The sequence below is a fragment of the Neltuma alba genome, unplaced genomic scaffold (assembly GCF_004799145.2).
Source record: "Neltuma alba isolate B1F8T4 unplaced genomic scaffold, ASM479914v2 tig00010746_pilon, whole genome shotgun sequence".
Classification (NCBI taxonomy): domain Eukaryota; kingdom Viridiplantae; phylum Streptophyta; class Magnoliopsida; order Fabales; family Fabaceae; genus Neltuma; species Neltuma alba.
The window spans coordinates 672,609-691,038 of record NW_021635573.1 but is presented as its reverse complement, the minus strand read 5'-3'; the positions used below and the strand labels follow the sequence as shown (position 1 = coordinate 691,038).

The window sequence follows — 18,430 nt, the reverse complement described above, 5'->3', positions numbered from 1 at the left end:
GGCTTGCAAGTTGTAAATTTGCAATTACAAATATGATCCAGAATCCATAAATACTCAAACAAAAATTGAGCTAAATTGACACTGAAATTAACAGAAGAGATCGAGTAGCAGAGGATAAATTCCGGATCTGAACCACCTTACCTGAGTGCCGGAGAGAGAGCCAGGGAACACTGACCACCGCCGAATGCTTCAGAGCGAACCTGAGCGCCGGAACTCACAACTGATAGCTACGATCTTCTTCCGCCGAGCTGCGATTTCTCTCACTGGCACCTTCAAACCATGGCTGGACGGCGACTTCTTCACGGGCGGCGACTCGTTCTGTCAAGGAGGAAAGACCGAAGGGGGAAAGGAAGACCGTGTGGGGAATGAATGGAACCGAAAGCATAGGAGGTGGACCGAGTGGGGAAGAAAGCGAGAGGAAGTTTCGATCGAACTGGAATGGAGCTCTGAATTCTTTGGACCGACTGGAATGGAAGAAATTTGAAGCCATAGGATAATTGAAGCCGGGGCTATTCAGTCATGTGAGGAGGGCCCACCATCAGCCTTCAATAATTGGAGCCAGAAGCGGATTTCAGTGGCTTCTGGTGAAACCATGGTTTGGGGGTTCAAAACCATGGTTTCCCCCAAACCATGGTTTTAAATATTCCAGAGGCTGTTTGGGTAGCATTTTCCCCAAACCATGGTTTGGGTCCCCAAACCATAGTTTGGGGTGCTACCCAAACAGAGCCTTAGGGGGTGTTTGGATGAAGCAAAACCATGGTTTGCAGAATAGCTTCTGGAGAATAGATTCTAGAGAGAATAGATTTTGAAAGAATAAATTTTCTGGAAAAGTGATTCTGATAAAGTGAGTGTTTGGATAATTATTGTCAGAAGTGCTTTTTGATATGTAGAAATTACTAAAAAGGACATAAGTTTAAATGATAATTACATATAAGATATATTTCATAATATATGTTTATTTGAAGTAATAAATTTATTAATAATATATATTTTGGCAACATAATAAATATGGCATAAATAATATAAATAATAAGAAATTAGTGTGTGTATATATTAATAAAATAAATAAATATGTTTTTAGGAAAATGATTTATTTTGCTAAAGAAAATATTATTATTTCACAAAATTAAATAACCACACAAAAAAAATTCATATTAATTGTCTTAATAATAGAGGTTGCAACGAAATATATTTGTTCAAGTAGGTTTTTTTAACAACACATTACATTATCTGAAAAGAAAAAAGAAAATAAAAAGGACATAACTATTCTTGTATGTAGTGAACAATTTGATCTCTTATAGAGTCACGAAGCCGAGCCATATGAGATGAAGAATCTACTGATGAAGGTATATGTGAAGATCCAACTCCATCATCATCATTTTCTTCTACATAAGAACCTTCTTGTTCAAACTCAATGAAACCAGGATCAGAAATGGATGTTGATCTAATGAAGTTATGTATGGCCATCATTGCACAAACAATTTGAACTTGTGTTGAACAGTCATAGCTCGGCATGTTTCCTAAAATTGCAAACTTACTTTTCCAAACTCCAAAAGTTCTTTCAATAGTGCTCCGTAGACTTGAGTGCAAATAATTGAATGCCTCATTATCATTTTCAAGTGCAGATGACCTTCGGAAATCAGGAAGATGGTAGCGTTCACGTCTGTAGGGACCAAGGTATCCCATGAGTGTCAGATAGCCAGCATCCACCAAATAATATTTGCCTACATGAAATATATGATTAGTGTCAATAAAATTTGTTTTCTAACAGTGAAGCATAAATAAATTGTAGGAATTTAAAATATACCTTGAGGCGGATGGGGAAAGTTCATGGAAGGAGTTGTGAGGGCGTGGTCAAATATACGAGCATCATGCGCACTACCTTCCCATCCGGCTAATACAAAAGTGAAGCACATGTCCCAATCGCAAACCGCCATTACATTTTGCGTCACTCTTCCTTTCTAGTTAATAAATTTTGTTTGCTCAGTTGCATCAACAATGCATGAAATATGTGTTCCATCAATTGCTCCAATAACATGTTTGAAAAAGGGCCAGTATCGACCACCGGGCCGTATTTTTGTATGCAAATGCTGAAACGTTGGATCTTTTGGTTTGATGTTGGTAATAGCAAGTCTACAGCAAGCCATTAAGACATTATGAAAATGTCTACTAATTGTCTCCCCTGAATGCTGAAATCTTTCTTGTTGCATCCTACTACTAAGCGCATGGCCAACGGTATTTAAAAACATTGCAACCATTTCATGTATCCCAACATCTCTAGTTTCTCTTAGACCGTGTTGTTGCAATTCTGTGCAAAGACTAAAGAACACTTCCCTTTCCATCCTAAACATGTTATAACAACGATTGGAATGGCCTTGTAAAACGTCCCTTACCCATACCTTGCCTGTATAAATACTTGTATGCTGGGGCTCTTTACACAAATGAAGAGAAGCATATCCACCAACCGCTACTGCAACTTGATTAACCCGTTTGTTCTGTCGTTTACGATACTTTTCCGCAATTTTAATTTCATCAGCCATTTTTTGTCTTGTCCTGTGCACATAGACATAAAATTCAGAAACCCTGATAAGAAATTACTTAAAATTTAACAAGAAAATAAGTTGTTTAATTCCTACAGAAATCAAGTAGTCACATAATACATAAAAATAGATACAAACGATCACAGTCATCTTCTAAGTCACATAAAAATAGATACAAATTATCACAGTCATCTTCTAAGCAACATAAATGAAGTCTCAATCCTTAGTTGCATGCTTCAAGAAGATCAGTAGTTTTTCCCTCTTGTTCTTCAGAGCCACATACATCTCCCTTGCAGCTGGCTTATCCATAAGAAGTGTTGTGCACCGGCCAAACAAATCAGGATCATCAACAATTTCATCAACTTCATTAAGGTGCTCCATGACTCCCGCAATTGACGTCTCATAAGCACGTGCTTCTTCTTCTAGCTTCCTAGCACGTGCTTCTGAAATCTCTTCATGTTCACGCTGAGAATCATTTTCATTTGCTTGAGCTATCCTGCTTAGTGCATCCGCTATTTTCATAGTGGTAGTAGATTTCTTCTTCATGGATTCACCCTTTTTTCTAACTCCTAATGAGCTACTAGGTCGACTGCCACCTGTGCTTCTACCCCCACGAATGGTTTCCTGTCTCATTCCAGTGTTGCCTCCACTTTCTCCACTATTGTCATTGAATGTGACTGAATTAAACTCCCCGCTTATGCCAGTTGGTGCCCCCAAAATTTCATCACTATCTCCAGATCCTTCTTCCATATCATTTTCAAGAACTCCTTCGCTTGGAAGTGTCATGGAAGAAGGTGCCCATGACTGTGGTCCAGTGGCAGCTACAGACCCAAAGAGTTGAGTCAATTCAGCCCGAAATTGAAGCCCTCTTTCTCTAAATTTCTCATAGCCTGGAACTTCCTGCGCATTCAACACCAAAAATATTATACATTATACAAAAAACGTTAACATGGGAGAAAATACAAGCTCAAATAAAATTAAATGATTACCACTATTTTCTTCTCCCACCAATCATCAGGGGCACTACTAGTATTCCTTTCGGCATCCCACCCTAAACCTGTCTCACGGAGCAGCCTATCCCATAACTGCCACTCCTTTCGCAAGGTATCATATTTGTTCTTTAATTGGATTTTCGTATAAACTCTCCTAGTCTTTGCAGCAAAGTTCTCCTCAATACTTGTCCAAGCAGGCTTTGTCAAGCTAGTTCCTCTTCTTCCCCCCTTTTCAACTTCTTCAATACACAGGTCAATAAAGACCTTTGTGGCTCTTATATCCCACGAAGCTTTGCTATCCCAATTACAACAGTTCAGTTATCACAAATTTAACCCAAAAAGCATACCATTCAGTCCAGGAGATATGATATAACAAGATAGTATTTAACAAGTATAGCGGCGTGTTCTATAATCCAACGGTATACATACACATTAATAATTATTTTTTTTCCCAGCATCCAGGAGAATTCATTTCGGTTAACTGACCCAATTTGGCTACAACCAACGATCAAAATCCCATACATATAACACTGCAAAAGCAACCATCAAGCATAAAAGAAAAAAATTCGACTGTCCTGTCTCCGAAATAAAATCGACCAAACGGAAAATTTGATCAACACCCACCAAATGCTCTGTCTCTCATACACACACACACGAAGCACAACCAGTCACAACCCATCGTATACACACACACATGATTACCATCAAACAAAATCAGCCTCTACAAGTGAACATAGCATAGGCAACCGGTGAAACCAACATCTGATTCGGAAGAAAAAAACGATGCTGACGGAACCTCTGTTCGGGGAAAAAATTGACGCTTCACAGAATTTCTAATGCACCAGATCTCCAGCCACAATGACCGACGGAAGAAGACAGCTTACCGGAAGGAGTTGGATCTGACCGACGGAAGAAGACACGGCGACTAGAGCTTCGAAAGGGGCGACAGTGGAAGAATGAACTGACTTCAAATGAACTGACCAGCGACGATACCGGAAATGGAAGGCTTGGATCAGGCAACCCAATACGCGATCTTCTTCTCGGAGGCCGAGAAACACCTCATCGGCACTGAAATTCCTCAGCGGTTCACGATCTCACCGATGGGATGAAGAGGCGACGGCACAGGAGAACCGATTTCTTCAGCAGGGGCGACGGCACAGGAGAAGGGAAATCTTTAGAGTAGTGGGAGAAGGGCCGACGGAATGGGAGAGAAGAGGCCGAAGAATGGGTCATGACTGTGAGCTGAAGGAACCCCGCGTGCTTGTTCCCTTCACCGTGGAGCTGACCGTTGAGCCTTTGTTGGGGAGAGCCAATAATTGAAGCCAATTATTCCCTTATCTGGAAACCATGGAGCTGAATTGTGTACCCCCGCCTGCTTATTTGGAAACCGAGGTTTTGCCCAAAACCTTGGTTTTAAAAAAAATGGGGGTGTTTGGCAAATTTTTTGCCAAACCATGGTTTGGCAAAAAAGCCAAACACCCCTTTAATCTATTCTCCAGAAGCTATTCTACAAACCATGGTTTTGCCTCATCCAAACACCCCCTACATATTAATACACAAGCTATTTAATTAATTACTTGGCTGGTAAAAAAATATTACTTGAGCATATATATATATATATATAAGTTAAAGTTTCTAATTCTATACTAAAACCCCCAACCTCTCATAACCCATAACTAAATCTTTTAGCACAAAATTAATATATCCTAACAATCGATAATTTTCATTTATCCCTTTCAAAAATATTTACTTTAATACAGATTTTTTTATCAAATTTTTAAAACCTGAAATTATCATATTTAAAATTCAAAAATCCTATTTCAAATTTAAATCTAAAAAATAAACCATTAGAAATTCAATATACATCAAATACACTTAAGTAAATAATTTAAATAAAAAGTTCCATAGCAGAAATATCATACTTTCCACAAATATATATATCTGGTTAACTAAAATAATTCATTTAAAAATATTAGGTCAATTAATAAACAAAACTAAATGAATAGAAATAATCCATTCAAAAAGTCATTTGACTTATCAAAATAATATGCAAATATTAAAATTCTACTGGAAAAAAAAAGGAGAGGGCGGTACTCGAGAAGGAGAAAAAGAAAGACGAGGCCTCTCCAGTCTCCACCCCACCCCAATGGTTAAAATAAAGTTTTGGGATAAATTCCAATTAAAGACCCTATATTAAAATGAGACGATATTCCAATGTAGAACCCATTTTTTCTATTTTCTTGCATTTTCTTTCTTTTTTTTAATCCGTTTTGTTATTATTATTTACTAAATTTTCTTATATGTATACTTTATAAATCTTATTTTAAAAAACTCTCTTTTCTTAAATAATTAGAGAATAAAATTTATTTATTAAGTATTAAACTCCTTTTAATGTTATTTAAATATTAGGAATAAAACTAGGATGTTACATGTACTATCCGTTTACAGAAAATTCTCTTCACATTCATTAATAGAAATAGGTTTCCATAACATGTTCTCAATTAAGATTTGGGATTCTTGCATGTCTTAGAAGTATGTCCAACCTCATTGCATTTTCCACAAGGATAAATCTTTTTATTTTGGATCCAATATTCTCTCTTGTTGGTATTTGAAAATTTACGTGATAGTTATTATTAACAAGTCAAGTAGAAATATTGACAACTATTGCTACTTACATTGACAATACATCCTTCTATTTCATAACAAATGTTTCTACCCATGCCAACCTTTATTTTTTTTATCCATTCCTACTGAACCATGTCCAGACAGAGCAAATCCACTATCAACCCACCTGTAATATACTCAAAAACAAAATATCCATCATCATTCTACCCACTCATAATAAAATTTCAACTTAAATCACTAAAACACACCAAATCAAAAAAGACAAGCTTTGCATTACTTAATTTGTTATAGTGAACCAAAAACAAAAGTTTTGCAACAATTAAATGGTAGAACGATTTGCTACATACCCATACCCAAATCCAATATGTTAACCAAAATCTTCTTTCAAAGGAGAGGAGAAAGTTTTGAACCTCGAAATCGACCGAGATGATGAAGACGGAAAGCGCTTGGATTTTGATTCTTTTGTTGTCAATCTCTTTTTTCTTATGCTTAGGCTGTGTTTGAGTGACACCCCAAACCATGGTTTGGGGAATAAATCACCCAAACACCCACGCAAAAACCAAAATCATGGTTTTGGAAAAAGCAAATTTTTTTTGCTTTTGGAGAAAAAAGGGAGAGTGTGAGAGCCTATAGGATATATATCTTGTTTTTTTTATAAACATATTTTTTTTATAAAGATATTTAATCTTATATTTTATAAATATATATACATATTAATTATTTATTAATTATATTATCTTATGTATTATTAATTATGTTAATAAAAAATATATTATTAACAATTTTATTCTTTCAAATTAAAATATATCATAAAATCTATTTTTTCTGTAATTATCATATTAACTTATGTTTTGTTTTTGGTAATTTGTATATATAAAAAGTACTTCTGATAACAACTATCCAAACACTCTCACTTCTCAAAATCACTTTTTCATAAAATCTATTTTTTCCAGAATCTATTCTTCAGAATCACTTTTTCAAACCACGGTTTGGTTTCATCCAAACACACCCTTAGGAGCTCAAAGATACAGGAAATCAGTTTTCCTTTTTTCTCTTCATTTTTTTTGTCTGCCTTACCAGTGGTACAAGGGTCTATTCACCTTTTTCATTATTGCAATCAGGTCTTGTTGGGACTCTAAACAATTAAGTTTTCAAGGATTTTTTTGGCTATATTTTCCTTGTTTGGGTCCCTGGTGCAATTTTCCCAAAAATTAATGGGACTGATTTTTGGTTCCGGTCGTTGGCTTGCCATTAAAAAAAAAAAAAAGGTTTTTGATTCCGTTCTTCTGAATTTTTTTTAACCGCCCTCGTCAGCACAATCTGCCTGTTTGGTCAACTTCGGAGTAGATTGTGTCGCAGACAAGCCTTCAACAGAATGGAGCGATATGAGAGTGAGAAGCAAACTGAACAGCACGATGCCGCAAGCAAAACCAATCTTCACTTCACTCAACCAATCCGTTGTATAGTAAAACTTGGTGGGTCTGATTTTTTTTCCTTCCTCTCTTTCCTCATTGTAAAGTTCTAATCATTCTTAATTCGATCTATTTCCGAATTCGCTCTCTCGTCGGCTATTATTACTTTGATTTCCACACTTCATGTTGATGTTACTTGCATTTCCTATTTCAGAATATGCATCGCGCGTACTTGTTTTCTTTGGCTCAAAAGACTCGTAAGACTATCATCAATAATTCATAGTGGCAAAGTTTCAAGTTTGTGATAGTTGTATAAGATGGGCCCTTTATGGGATGAAAGTCAATAATGTAAAATATTCGACTTTGAGCTTAACATATGGGTCTTGGAAAGCTTTCTTTTAGTAATGTATTTTTTATTTATGTCATTAAGGTGGAGCTGCTATCACTCGCAAAACTGAATTAGAGATGATAAATGAGGAAACTCTTCAGAAGGTATCAGAACAGCTTAGGCAAGTGATGATTGCATCTTCGGCAAAGCCTCCTGGCATGGATTGGAGCAAGAGAACCGGAAAACCAGACATTTCTTGTAACCCTGAAGAGTTCGGCGACCATTCACTTCTTGACTGTAGGCGTTTCATTGTTGTTCATGGAGCAGGTTCCTTGTCTTGCTTTTTGTCATGAAGTAAAAAATTTTTATTCAGATTAATAACAAAAGTGAAATTGTACTTTTGTGCAATTTGATATTGCATATCCGAGGGATTTAAGTGTTGGAGATGCATAATTAGAACCAGAGCTCATGTTTTCTTGTTAGATACTATAACAAGACTATTCCATGGCCTTCACTTAACTGCATAAACTTCTATTTGATGTATTTATTGACCTTTATGAACTCCAATTAATTGAGGATATTAGAAAGCACGGAAATTTATGATGTAATGAATGAGAATGCTCTAATTCAGTGAGTTCAGTTCAGCTATTTGAGGGGCGCAGTAGTGGTGAAGACAATGGATTTAAATTATAACCAAATATCGTGCATTTGCAGCTAGGTTGGTAGATGGTACTCATACTTCTTGGAGCACATTAACTTTTAACAACTGCAGAATGGCATCCTCCATTGCTGCATAGAATGGTGCTAATGTTATGATTAATATTATGAAGAGCTGCAATACATGTTATAGCAGTTCTATCTTCCTGAGCTGCTATAAGGTGAACTAGTAGCAAAAAGTATGCAATAGATTGTATGTGATATTGTGAGGTAGACCTTTTATTGATGTTGAGACTTAATTATATTCTCTGGTCCTTCCAGGTTCTTTTGGGCATTTTCAAGCTAGCAAATCTGGAGTCCACAAAGGACAATTGCATAAACCACTTGTCAAGGGTGGTTTTGTTGCTACACGGATTTCTGTAAGATATCACTTTATTTTTTCAAACTTCATTTTGCAAATTTATAGGTCATGTCTAGAGTTTTATGGCCGGAGTTTGTGGCAACAAATGTGATGGTTTGAATGTTATACTAGCAGCCTGATACAGCTACAACCTTATAGCTCATTGTTTTCACCAACTCAAGTTCTGATGAAGCATAGACAGAAATTCCTGTTTTAAGCTCTAAAAATAATTGAAATCTATTGACCTTTAACATCATTCGAGCTAAGATTCTATTGAATTCCCCAGTTCTCTTTATATTTTGTCAAATAGTATGCTACAAAAATGTAATGTGTAAAATAATTTGTAGGGATTATTTGTTTTGGATAAACAAATGATCTCAATACAAATTATGCATTGACACATGAATTAAATCTTTTTTCTTTGTTCTTATCTCTTTATTTGTTCACATTTTCAGGTAACCACCCTAAATATTGAAATTGTTAGAGCACTGGCCAGAGGTAATAATATATTGGCTCTTGTAGTAAAAACTGCACAATTGCTCTTGCTATATTAATATGATGCTGGGTACTTGTTCTTTTATTCAAGCTTTTCTGCAGAGAGTTGTCATTTTTGTCCAACATAATTCTTTTTGTCTGAGTAGGCAAATGGTTATTAAAAGCCATTTTTGTCTTTCAAACTCTTTGATGATAATGCCGTCAATAAATAGAATGATAATAAGTTATTGACACAGAGGATATTGCAGCACATCATAAGCCCTGCCTCATTCTTGAGTTTTAGGGATGTATACATAGGAGCATACTAGATTGTTCATTATAATCTCTCCATGCAATGTTTGCTCTTATCTATTTTATTTCCCATTTTCCTTTTTCTTTTTGCTGTATTTGCTTTTGAGAAGAATTCTAATCCATTTCGTACTTTTAATCATTTTGTGCAGAGGGTATTCCTTCAATTGGAATGTCTCCATTTTCATGTGGATGGCTCACCAGTGAGAGACATGTTAGAAAATATGAATAAACAGTATACCTTGTCTTGTTAGATCAATTACATATATTAGAAATTGTCACCTATTTTTACCATCTTTTCAGTTAGTGTCTAACTCCTGTCTGTGTTTCAATTCAACACTTGCAGATGACCTCAACAGATTTTTCCATGGTGGCTAAAACAGTAGACTCTGGTTTTGTACCAGTAAGATTGGATTCTTTAATCTGTACTGTAATTGAAAGCTTTTGAATTGTTGTAACATCTGAAGTTTTATAAGTAAGATTAAGATGAGATTATTTTATGGTAATTGGGATTTACCATGGAAATTATTTGAGTAAGGAGAATTTACCTAAAATGGGATTAAATTTTAAGGACTTAATCCCAAGCCATATTTTCGAGAAAAGGGAAAATAATGTGGTTTAGTAGGGATAAATAAAGATAAGTAAAATAATTTCTCACTTAAAAGATTTTTATTATTTAAATATTATCAAAGATGATTTAAATACTCTTAAGACCAAGATATGGGTTATGAGCTAGTAGAAATTTCATAAATTAGATTAAAAGTATACTGTTTGTTCAGATTTTCATCCTAATGTTACTTAAATCCTAAGAATAAAGATTGGGATGTTACACCTGTAACTTTCCCTCTTTCTACTCGACAATTTTTCTTTTTTTTAATTTTTGGTTTTTTTATCTTCTCTTTGTCATTCTTCTTCTTCTTCTTCTTCTTCTTCTTCTTCTGGTAATAAAAGGCCAAATGACATTAATAACAAAAGATAAAGTTCATCATAAAGGTAATGTCAAAGGAAAGTAGGAAACAAAGAAAAAAAAAGTTAGCAGTTTCAAATGAGGAAGAATTAACTACCGCGTCAAAACTAGTAAATGAAGAGAGAAAGGCCAAAATATCCTCCAAGACAACATTTCCTGTGCCTATCCTTTGATTAGCCACTTGAGCCAATTGTTTAATTGACACCAAGAGTTTTAGTTATGTTGTCCTAGGAGAAAAGAGAGAGGATTTAATTATCCAAGAAACAGTGGAACGAAGACACTTATAATTGAATAGATGATCCTTTTTTGTCTTCGGAACCCATCGGAAATATTGGAGAGGCTGACCCTAAAAACACACCCAAGAATGACCAAGAACACACTTCTTGCTTCTTGCTGCTCTTTGTCATTCTATTCTAGGAGAAAGCCATTTTAGACATTAGCAGTCATTAAAATGCTTCTTCAATGTTTGAAGAGCATGAAATGTCAGACATAACTGTCAATGGATAAGAAGAAAACTTGTCATCCTTTCAAAATAAAGTTTCCTGAAGTTAATGAGATAAAATAGATCACACACATCTAGTTTCTTCGTTTCACCTCTTTAAGGGTTCCGGTTTCTGTAACGGTTTTCTCATTTGTCTCAGTATTTTCGGTAATGATTTGGGGCACTTGCTGATTTGTTCAGGTTTTGCATGGAGATGCAGTGCTTGATGAGATTCAGGTACAGACTTAAATTTCAGTGCAACTGTAAACCAACAATGCAATTTGAAGTTTTCATAGTATGTTTCAGGGGTGCACTATTTTGAGTGGAGATGTCATCATAAGTCATCTGGCAGCACATGCAAAGCCAGAATTTGTTGTTTTTCTTGTATCCATCTTATATACATTTATGAATGGCTCTTGATATAATACTCTTTCTCCGCATGCCAAACCAAATGGTTTTATGATGATACTCCTTATGGTCTAGGACATATCCTGATTTTTTCCCCCCTCTCTTTTACTCACGTCACATTTTCAATACTCTGAGTTGTCCAGCCTTATGGCTAATTTATCATCTGATAAGGAAAGATTGGTTTTCCAAAATATTTAATGATAGTGAGCCACTAACAATTTAAAGCCTATCTCGATATTTCACATCTTTAATTTGAGAGGACATTCCATAAATGTTTTCCATTAAGGAATGATGAAAGACTGATGTCTATGGGGTGTATGACCGTCCACCAACAGAACCTGATGCAGTACTCCTAAAGGAGATAGGTGAGCACTAGATCTTCTGAATGGCCTTGTCTCCTTCATGGTTGGTGTAAAGTGAAAAGTGTCTTAGTAAAAGCTTTTCCAACTATGGCAGCTGTTGATGAAGACGGAAGCTGGTCTGTTGTGAAACCAAAGCTACAGAACTCAAGTAAGCGGATTTAGTATTTTGTGATTCAATTATCTTTTCTCTTCTCTGTGCTTTGCAGCTTCTTGACTAATGAAGGTCAAATATGCTTGGCAGTTACCAGGTGTCTTATTTTTTGGCTGGGCATAGCATATACTAAAATTATCATTACTTCAACATTTGTTTTTAAGCACGAGCAATTCCAAGATGTTTCTTAAACTTTAGATGCTCTACTCTGATACTCCCTATTTTCATCACATTCAAAAGGGGGAGGGGCCTAGAAAAGCTGCAAGACATGTCTTAGGACAAGATTTAGATGCAGTTACTTTGGCTTTTGCTATCAGATTCTTCCTGGAAAAGAAAACGTGTAACCTTTTTCCTGACCTCAGGAGCGCATTGTTGACCTTTTCAAACAAGTTCATCCGCCTTCTATCATTTTACGAAAATCCAAATCTTTGCTTATGTTTTACATCATATGCTGAATTAACAGAGCCCTTTATACGACTCAGTAGCATGATTTTCTAGCTGAAGTTCCACATTAAGATGCAAGATAATTTTATTTCACTCGTAACACAATATAAGAAGGAAAACTCAAATACTTTACACAGCAAAATATCCTCTTTAGTTTTTTTGTTTTTAACATTTGGCTAGTAAGACATTTTCTTCTATGGGCTTTATTGTGTTGCCTGCAGTTGAGCTAACAGTCGCAGCTCATGACACGACCGGTGGGATGGCGGCAAAGATATCAGAAGCTGCAATGATAGCAAAATTTGGAATTGATGTCTACATAGTCAAGGTAATAAAGTTCAACATTATATTTTGCTTTTAGTTCATCTGATTTTCCTAGGGCTCCTAATCTTTGAAATCTCTATCTTCTTCTCAGGCAGCAACAAGCCACTCATTGCGGGCCTTAAATGGAGATCTTAGAAGCAATATTCCAGACGACTGGCTCGGCACAGTGGTCCGGTCTCTCAAATAGTACTGCCATTTCCATCATCTTATGCATATTTTTAAAAGCACACCTTTTGTTCTCAATCACTTATGGTAAGTATATTGGTGCACCAAAAAAATTTAGTCAAAGTTCTGTCATTTTTATCTTGTTAAATTTGTAATTAGCACAATTTCTTCACATGTCATGAAGATTCAAACAGAGATTTATTTTGGCTATCGAGGACTATAACACTACTCTCCTCTTTTATCCTGCTAAATTTTTTAATGCTTAGTATAATGATGCAAGATGAAAGAATATTTCTAGGGAATCAATGTGATCTTCTCTCATAAGAAATGATTATGATGTTATAATTTTACGGGAAAAATTTTATAGTTAATGGTTAAACACCTGTCCTTTGCAGATATGCATGAGGTTTCCAGTTTCTAACTATTCAACTGAACGTGGTTATTTAATTTTTTCCAGTTTTATTACACCCAGAGAATATTATTTGATGCTATTGGCTCGAGCGGCATTTTATTTTGGATTAAAGTACATATTTGTCTGGAAATTTACACTCAAGAACGCTGGTGCCCAAAAGTTATTTTGGGTTAAGATGCAAATTTATTTCGAAAATTTTGCACTTAGGAACACAGGCACCCAAAAGTTCTTTTTTCAAGCAGTTTAAAATCATAGTAATATTATCCCTACCGTTAAAAAACTAATGTTAACTGTTAAAATAGTGATGTTGATTGTTAACATTTTTAATGGTGGGGGTCAAAATGTTAACAGTTAATGATATTATTTTAACAGTTAATGTTAGTTTTTTAATAGTATGGGGTAAAATTGTTGCAATTTTAAATTTTCCGAGCAAATTTACACACAATTTTTTTTCAGGCATCTAGTACTTTTGAGTAAGCGTTTAAGGCAAATTGGCTCCTTAACTCTTATTTTCCAGCTTCTTTCAAAAATTTTTTTATGAAAACTATCTTTTGTGATTAAATACATTAAATTATATGTTTAAAATAAATTGAAAAAAATCTAAAATCTAGTTAACAATGAAAACTAATTCATTATCCATAAATAGCATGGCTACCATCACTTTTTATATACTATTACAAAGAAAATGCCCTCAGTTTGTGTTATAAAAATTAGGGAAAACTAGTTTTAATTTAGAGGTCCTCATAATTTCACCTAATTTTGAATAAGGCCCAAAGCCCCAAAGCCACATCGTTTCAATTTTATTTTTATGTTTATTTTTTATAACTTATTTTACTATAGCAAACATATCTACATGCAGAGAGGATATTTTTATTTTTGGTCGTTTAGTAGTTGGAGATATCAATCATTGGTGCACTCCAGCTTCTTATAGACTAGTTATTCGTGGCCCTGGTGCTGAAGAGAGAAAGGGACAAGTCATTTACACTTGTTTCTTCGTATCCACAAAAAAAAACAAAAAATCACACGTTCCTCCTAATAAAGATTTGACATTATGTTGGCTATCGAGTAGCCCTGTTGCTTTACTTGGACTTGAGACTGGTTGTAAAACATAAGTAAATGCTAGGAAAAATTGTAATTAGGTCACATCTAAGGGATTAAATACAAAAAAGTCTCTTAAAATATCAAATTATTTTGAAGTCTCAAAAGATCTCATTATAATAAATTTTATTTGTTTAATTATCGAATTGTTCTTCTTTTTTTTCCTTAAGTTTGCATTGACAACTGAAAGAGCAATCGTTGATAACTTAAGATGCAAGGATTGACAACTATCATGGCAGATATTGACAACACATTTTCTAAGCATATCACAAATTGTAATGCATGAGTTATTAATATTTACTATGATAATTGTTAATCCTTACACCTTAAGTTGTCAACGATTACTCTTTCAATTGTCAATGCAAACTTTTTAAAAAAAGAAGACGACAATTTGATAATTAAACAAATGAATTCTCTTGCAATAAGGTCCCTTCGAACTTCAGAATAACTTAATGATTTTAAAAGACTTTTTTGTATTTAATTTTCTTAGGTGGGACTATGTTGCAACTATTGGACACTTCAATGAAGAAGATAAATAAATATGAGGTCTTTTGAAAACGAGAAGTAGAAAAAAAAAACTACTTAATAAAATAATAAAACATGTAATTTATTTACAAATTGAATTGTTGATAAAATACAATGAGGTTATATGGTTTATAAAGTTAATTCCACTTAAGGCTTCTTGTTACTCATTTTCATATTTTGCATGTGACTACTAACTGGTGTTGTCATTTTGGTTGGAATGTTGGGGTCCGCGATACATAAAGACGAATCATTTACAAGATTTATCATCATTCATCATTGGCCTTGACAAGAATATTTTTTTTTTGGACCGACACCTTGACAAAGATTTATCGTCTAGGGATATTGGCTATGTTATCTGTTACTACTTCCGCTAATGTGAATTACATTATAAAAAGAATTTGATAAGTATTTTTCTTTTGGTACAAAAAATATAGCCATAGTGAGGCCACGCTTACCCATGTGTTTGTCTTAGTCCCGTTCCGGTAAAGACATATTTTCTCCCCAAAACACGCACTTGGCGTAAATCTTACAGGATACCATAAAATTTCAAGAACTACAATTAGATAAATTTGGCAGGCCTGCTTTCCCTACATAATACATAACGCTTCTTTCAATCCTAAGATATACCTAATCAATTTATCCACAGTTAACAAAATAACTAAATTTGTTATTTGTCAAATAATATCTAGAATACCTGTTCCTTTTTTTAAAATATCTCTTTTTTAATGACTATTGAATGTTATAGACAAAAAGAGTAAAAATTTGTAAAAGAGAATAATGTGAAGATAAAAACATTAAATGAAAAAAAAAATATTGAGGTCCTATTCTTAGAAACAAAACAAAACCTAAATAAGGATTGCATTTAAAATTAAAGAGGGTATTTGCAGCACTTCGCATGAACCATGATCAATAATGTATGAACCAAAATCAGTTTTTTTGGGGGGGGGGGGGACAGAAGGATTCAACAGCAAACTAAAAGCAACGTGAAGAAGGAAATTTTAGTTGCAAACGAAAAAAGGTCTGAAGACCACAGCATATGTTAAGCGGATAAATAGCAGAACTGGCAAATATAACTTTATCACACCACGGAATAAGTCATGGTTAACACCTACATAGTACTTTCCAAATCACGTCATCTAGTAGTTTTGACCACATCTTTAAGAATGGTAGGTGGATTAAGTACACAAACCCCTTATAAATAAGAAAACCAAAAATACTATAGTATCTCAACAAAGTTCCACTTTTCAGCATTAAATTCAAAGAACAATTAGCCAATTACTTGGGGCCAATATCCTTAAGGGCACAAATCTGCTCCTCTCCCATTGCAGACATAACACTCACAACCAGATCTTTACCCTCAGCGAAACCATCCTTGATCTGCACAATAGATCCAAAATTCAGTCTGGCACGACTCGAATCAATTTAAGTTGGCAAAAATGACCCATTTCATTTCATTTGAGGTACTATATCCTAGATTGAACCTAACTTAACAGAGTCGTAATCTAAAAAGTGAAAAAGAAAGTAAACTAGTAGGTTAGATTCCTGAAATGTTGTTGAGCCAAGTTAGCTTTAGGATGCAGGACACTAGTTCTTAAATGTAAACCCAAGTATTATGGTCAATGTACATACGATGAAATTGTCATTTTTAGCAACTCAAGCTGCTGAGGCCCAACATAACAATTGACAAATTTGATACTCAATTGAACGAAAAAGAATATTCATCTCTACAACAATGTTATGCTGCTGCTACTACTAATCAATTTGTGAAGCAAAACACAACTTGATATACAAAAGGGGTGAAATAAACATGCTCACCTGCTTAAGCAGATTTTCATCGGTTGGGAGCCTAAGGTCATCCTTGGTATCACCAGAATCAGTCAGAAGACTCACCTAATACGTTTCAAATACATAGATATTAATTCATCGTTAAGAGAACAGATTACAATTCCACCATGAATTTGAAGAGAGGGGAGAAAGAAGAGGCAAATGTAATCATACAAATCCATCCTCAGAGATGTCAATCAGCTGGTAGTCAGTGCGGTTGACATGTGGGACCTGGAAAATAAGAATAAACACTTTAAATCACTATAAACATTTATATGTAAAAGGGTTGGCGTTAACTAAAGCAAAAAGAATCTCATACATCACAGTTGTGGGAAGATGGAACGATATCTTCAAGCTTTTTCCCAGTGAAGATGTCAATACCAACGAAGTGACACTTAGCATGTCCATGCTTGCCAGTCTTGGAGGTTGAAACTTCCACAACCTGTTGTACAATAAAAAGCAAAACTTATACTTAGGCTGCATAATCAATAGACCTTCCCTCAGTGGCACAGTGATCATCATGAAGATTTGAACACAAACAGCACAACTGAATAGCAGCCACTAAACAACAATTCCTCGATTTAGTCAAGCGTTCCTACCAATTAAACGGAAAATAAAAGATGCACCTTATATGCATAAGCAGAGCAACAACAATTCCTGGATCAGTCAAATCATATTTTCTCACTAACTGTGAATCCTGATTAATGAAAGAGGTAAATCTAACCCACTAATCGATCACTAATTTAAGCTCCAAGCCAAAATCTTGGCAAAAACCTAGAATAAAAGCTCCAAGCCAGAATCGGTAACTTAATTAACCTCCTAATAATTCTCCAGCGCCTGGTCAAAGTAGTGAAAGACATCCCACGTTTTGCCCCCTTTTAGTTTTCCCAATAAAGGCAAGCGAAAGGAAAAATCGGTAGATATTATAGGCTAACAGGATGATTTTAGCCCAAAACAAGCCGAGCGCAAGGACAACACCTCCGAAGAAAATATGCGACAACATAACCAAAAAATTATTCTGGGTTATCTAACTACAGACTCAATAATAACAACGCTAATTTACAAGTAATTAACAGGAAAAAGGAAAATCCATACATAGATAGGTTAAAGATAGGAAAAAATTAAAATTAACTCAGATCCGAAAACTCTCCGGAACGAACATGGACAGATTGTTGACAAAAGCTAAACCACAAAAAAATAATATGCAAATTAAATCGAACAAATTGGAGATCCATACGATGAAACTAGATCGAAGAAGAGGGAAGGAAAAAAGAGAAATCAGTAAAATCAAAGAGAATCGAGGCAAAAGGAAAGGAACCTTGCAAGGCCTGTTCTTGGTAACAATGTAACCGTTCTTACGGATGGTACCAGCTTGCTGAGGGAAGGTCTTGGAAGCTCCGGCATCGGCTTTAGACTCGAAGTGATGCTCCTCGTCCGACATGGCTGCGAATAAACCAGAGACAGAGAAGGAAGCAGACGAGTGAGAGTAGAGAGAGAAAGAGAAAGAGAGAGTGAGCGAAGAAGCGGCGAACTTG

The 18,430-nt window shown here is 35.0% G+C and overlaps 3 protein-coding genes across 5 annotated transcripts; 1 reads left to right on the top strand and 2 right to left on the bottom strand.

The window, feature by feature from the left end:
* Nucleotides 1–2,756: 2,756 nt before the first annotated feature.
* LOC114758749 (uncharacterized) lies at nucleotides 2,757–3,290 on the bottom strand. Its single transcript, XM_028947836.1, has one exon. The coding sequence runs from the start codon at nucleotides 3,288–3,290 to the stop codon at nucleotides 2,757–2,759; it is 534 nt and encodes a 177-aa protein (XP_028803669.1).
* A 4,173-nt stretch (nucleotides 3,291–7,463) lies between these two features.
* Nucleotides 7,464–13,450, top strand: LOC114758720 (isopentenyl phosphate kinase). 3 transcript variants are annotated; one of them, XR_003741841.1, is made up of 14 exons: nucleotides 7,547–7,632; nucleotides 7,784–7,917; nucleotides 8,000–8,224; nucleotides 8,876–8,973; nucleotides 9,410–9,452; nucleotides 9,890–9,951; nucleotides 10,084–10,140; nucleotides 11,387–11,422; nucleotides 11,492–11,569; nucleotides 11,892–11,958; nucleotides 12,050–12,103; nucleotides 12,772–12,875; nucleotides 12,963–13,123; nucleotides 13,432–13,450. XR_003741841.1 is itself a non-coding variant. In XM_028947812.1 (12 exons), the coding sequence occupies exons 1-12, from the start codon at nucleotides 7,533–7,535 to the stop codon at nucleotides 13,056–13,058; spliced, it is 1,020 nt and encodes a 339-aa protein (XP_028803645.1). In that variant the 5' UTR covers nucleotides 7,464–7,532; the 3' UTR covers nucleotides 13,059–13,420. The 3 variants fall into 3 exon arrangements, 1 of the variants encoding a protein (XP_028803645.1); XR_003741840.1 differs by lacking the exon at nucleotides 7,784–7,917 and having other exon boundaries at nucleotides 7,464–7,632; XM_028947812.1 differs by lacking the exons at nucleotides 7,784–7,917; nucleotides 13,432–13,450 and having other exon boundaries at nucleotides 7,464–7,632; nucleotides 12,963–13,420.
* Nucleotides 13,451–16,073: 2,623 nt separating this feature from the next.
* Nucleotides 16,074–18,430, bottom strand: LOC114758712 (eukaryotic translation initiation factor 5A-like). Its single transcript, XM_028947801.1, has 5 exons — nucleotides 18,214–18,430; nucleotides 17,215–17,337; nucleotides 17,070–17,126; nucleotides 16,887–16,961; nucleotides 16,074–16,448 (listed from the first exon to the last, which is right to left on the bottom strand). Exons 1-5 carry the CDS (start codon nucleotides 18,334–18,336, stop codon nucleotides 16,347–16,349), a joined length of 480 nt encoding a protein of 159 aa, XP_028803634.1. The 5' UTR covers nucleotides 18,337–18,430; the 3' UTR covers nucleotides 16,074–16,346.

Coding starts and splice junctions, on each gene's coding strand:
- LOC114758749 (XM_028947836.1), bottom strand. CDS start 3,290: ATGGAAGAAGGATCTGGAGATAGTGATGAAATTTTGGGGGCACCAACT.
- LOC114758720 (XM_028947812.1), top strand. CDS start 7,533: ATGGAGCGATATGAGAGTGAGAAGCAAACTGAACAGCACGATGCCGCA. Junction 11,423..11,491: donor CAGTGCTTGATGAGATTCAG/GTACAGACTTAA, acceptor AGTATGTTTCAG/GGGTGCACTATTTTGAGTGG. Junction 12,876..12,962: donor TTGATGTCTACATAGTCAAG/GTAATAAAGTTC, acceptor TCTTCTTCTCAG/GCAGCAACAAGCCACTCATT.
- LOC114758712 (XM_028947801.1), bottom strand. CDS start 18,336: ATGTCGGACGAGGAGCATCACTTCGAGTCTAAAGCCGATGCCGGAGCT. Junction 17,338..18,213: donor CCAAGAACAGGCCTTGCAAG/GTTCCTTTCCTT, acceptor ATTGTACAACAG/GTTGTGGAAGTTTCAACCTC. Junction 16,962..17,069: donor ACATCTCTGAGGATGGATTT/GTATGATTACAT, acceptor GAAACGTATTAG/GTGAGTCTTCTGACTGATTC.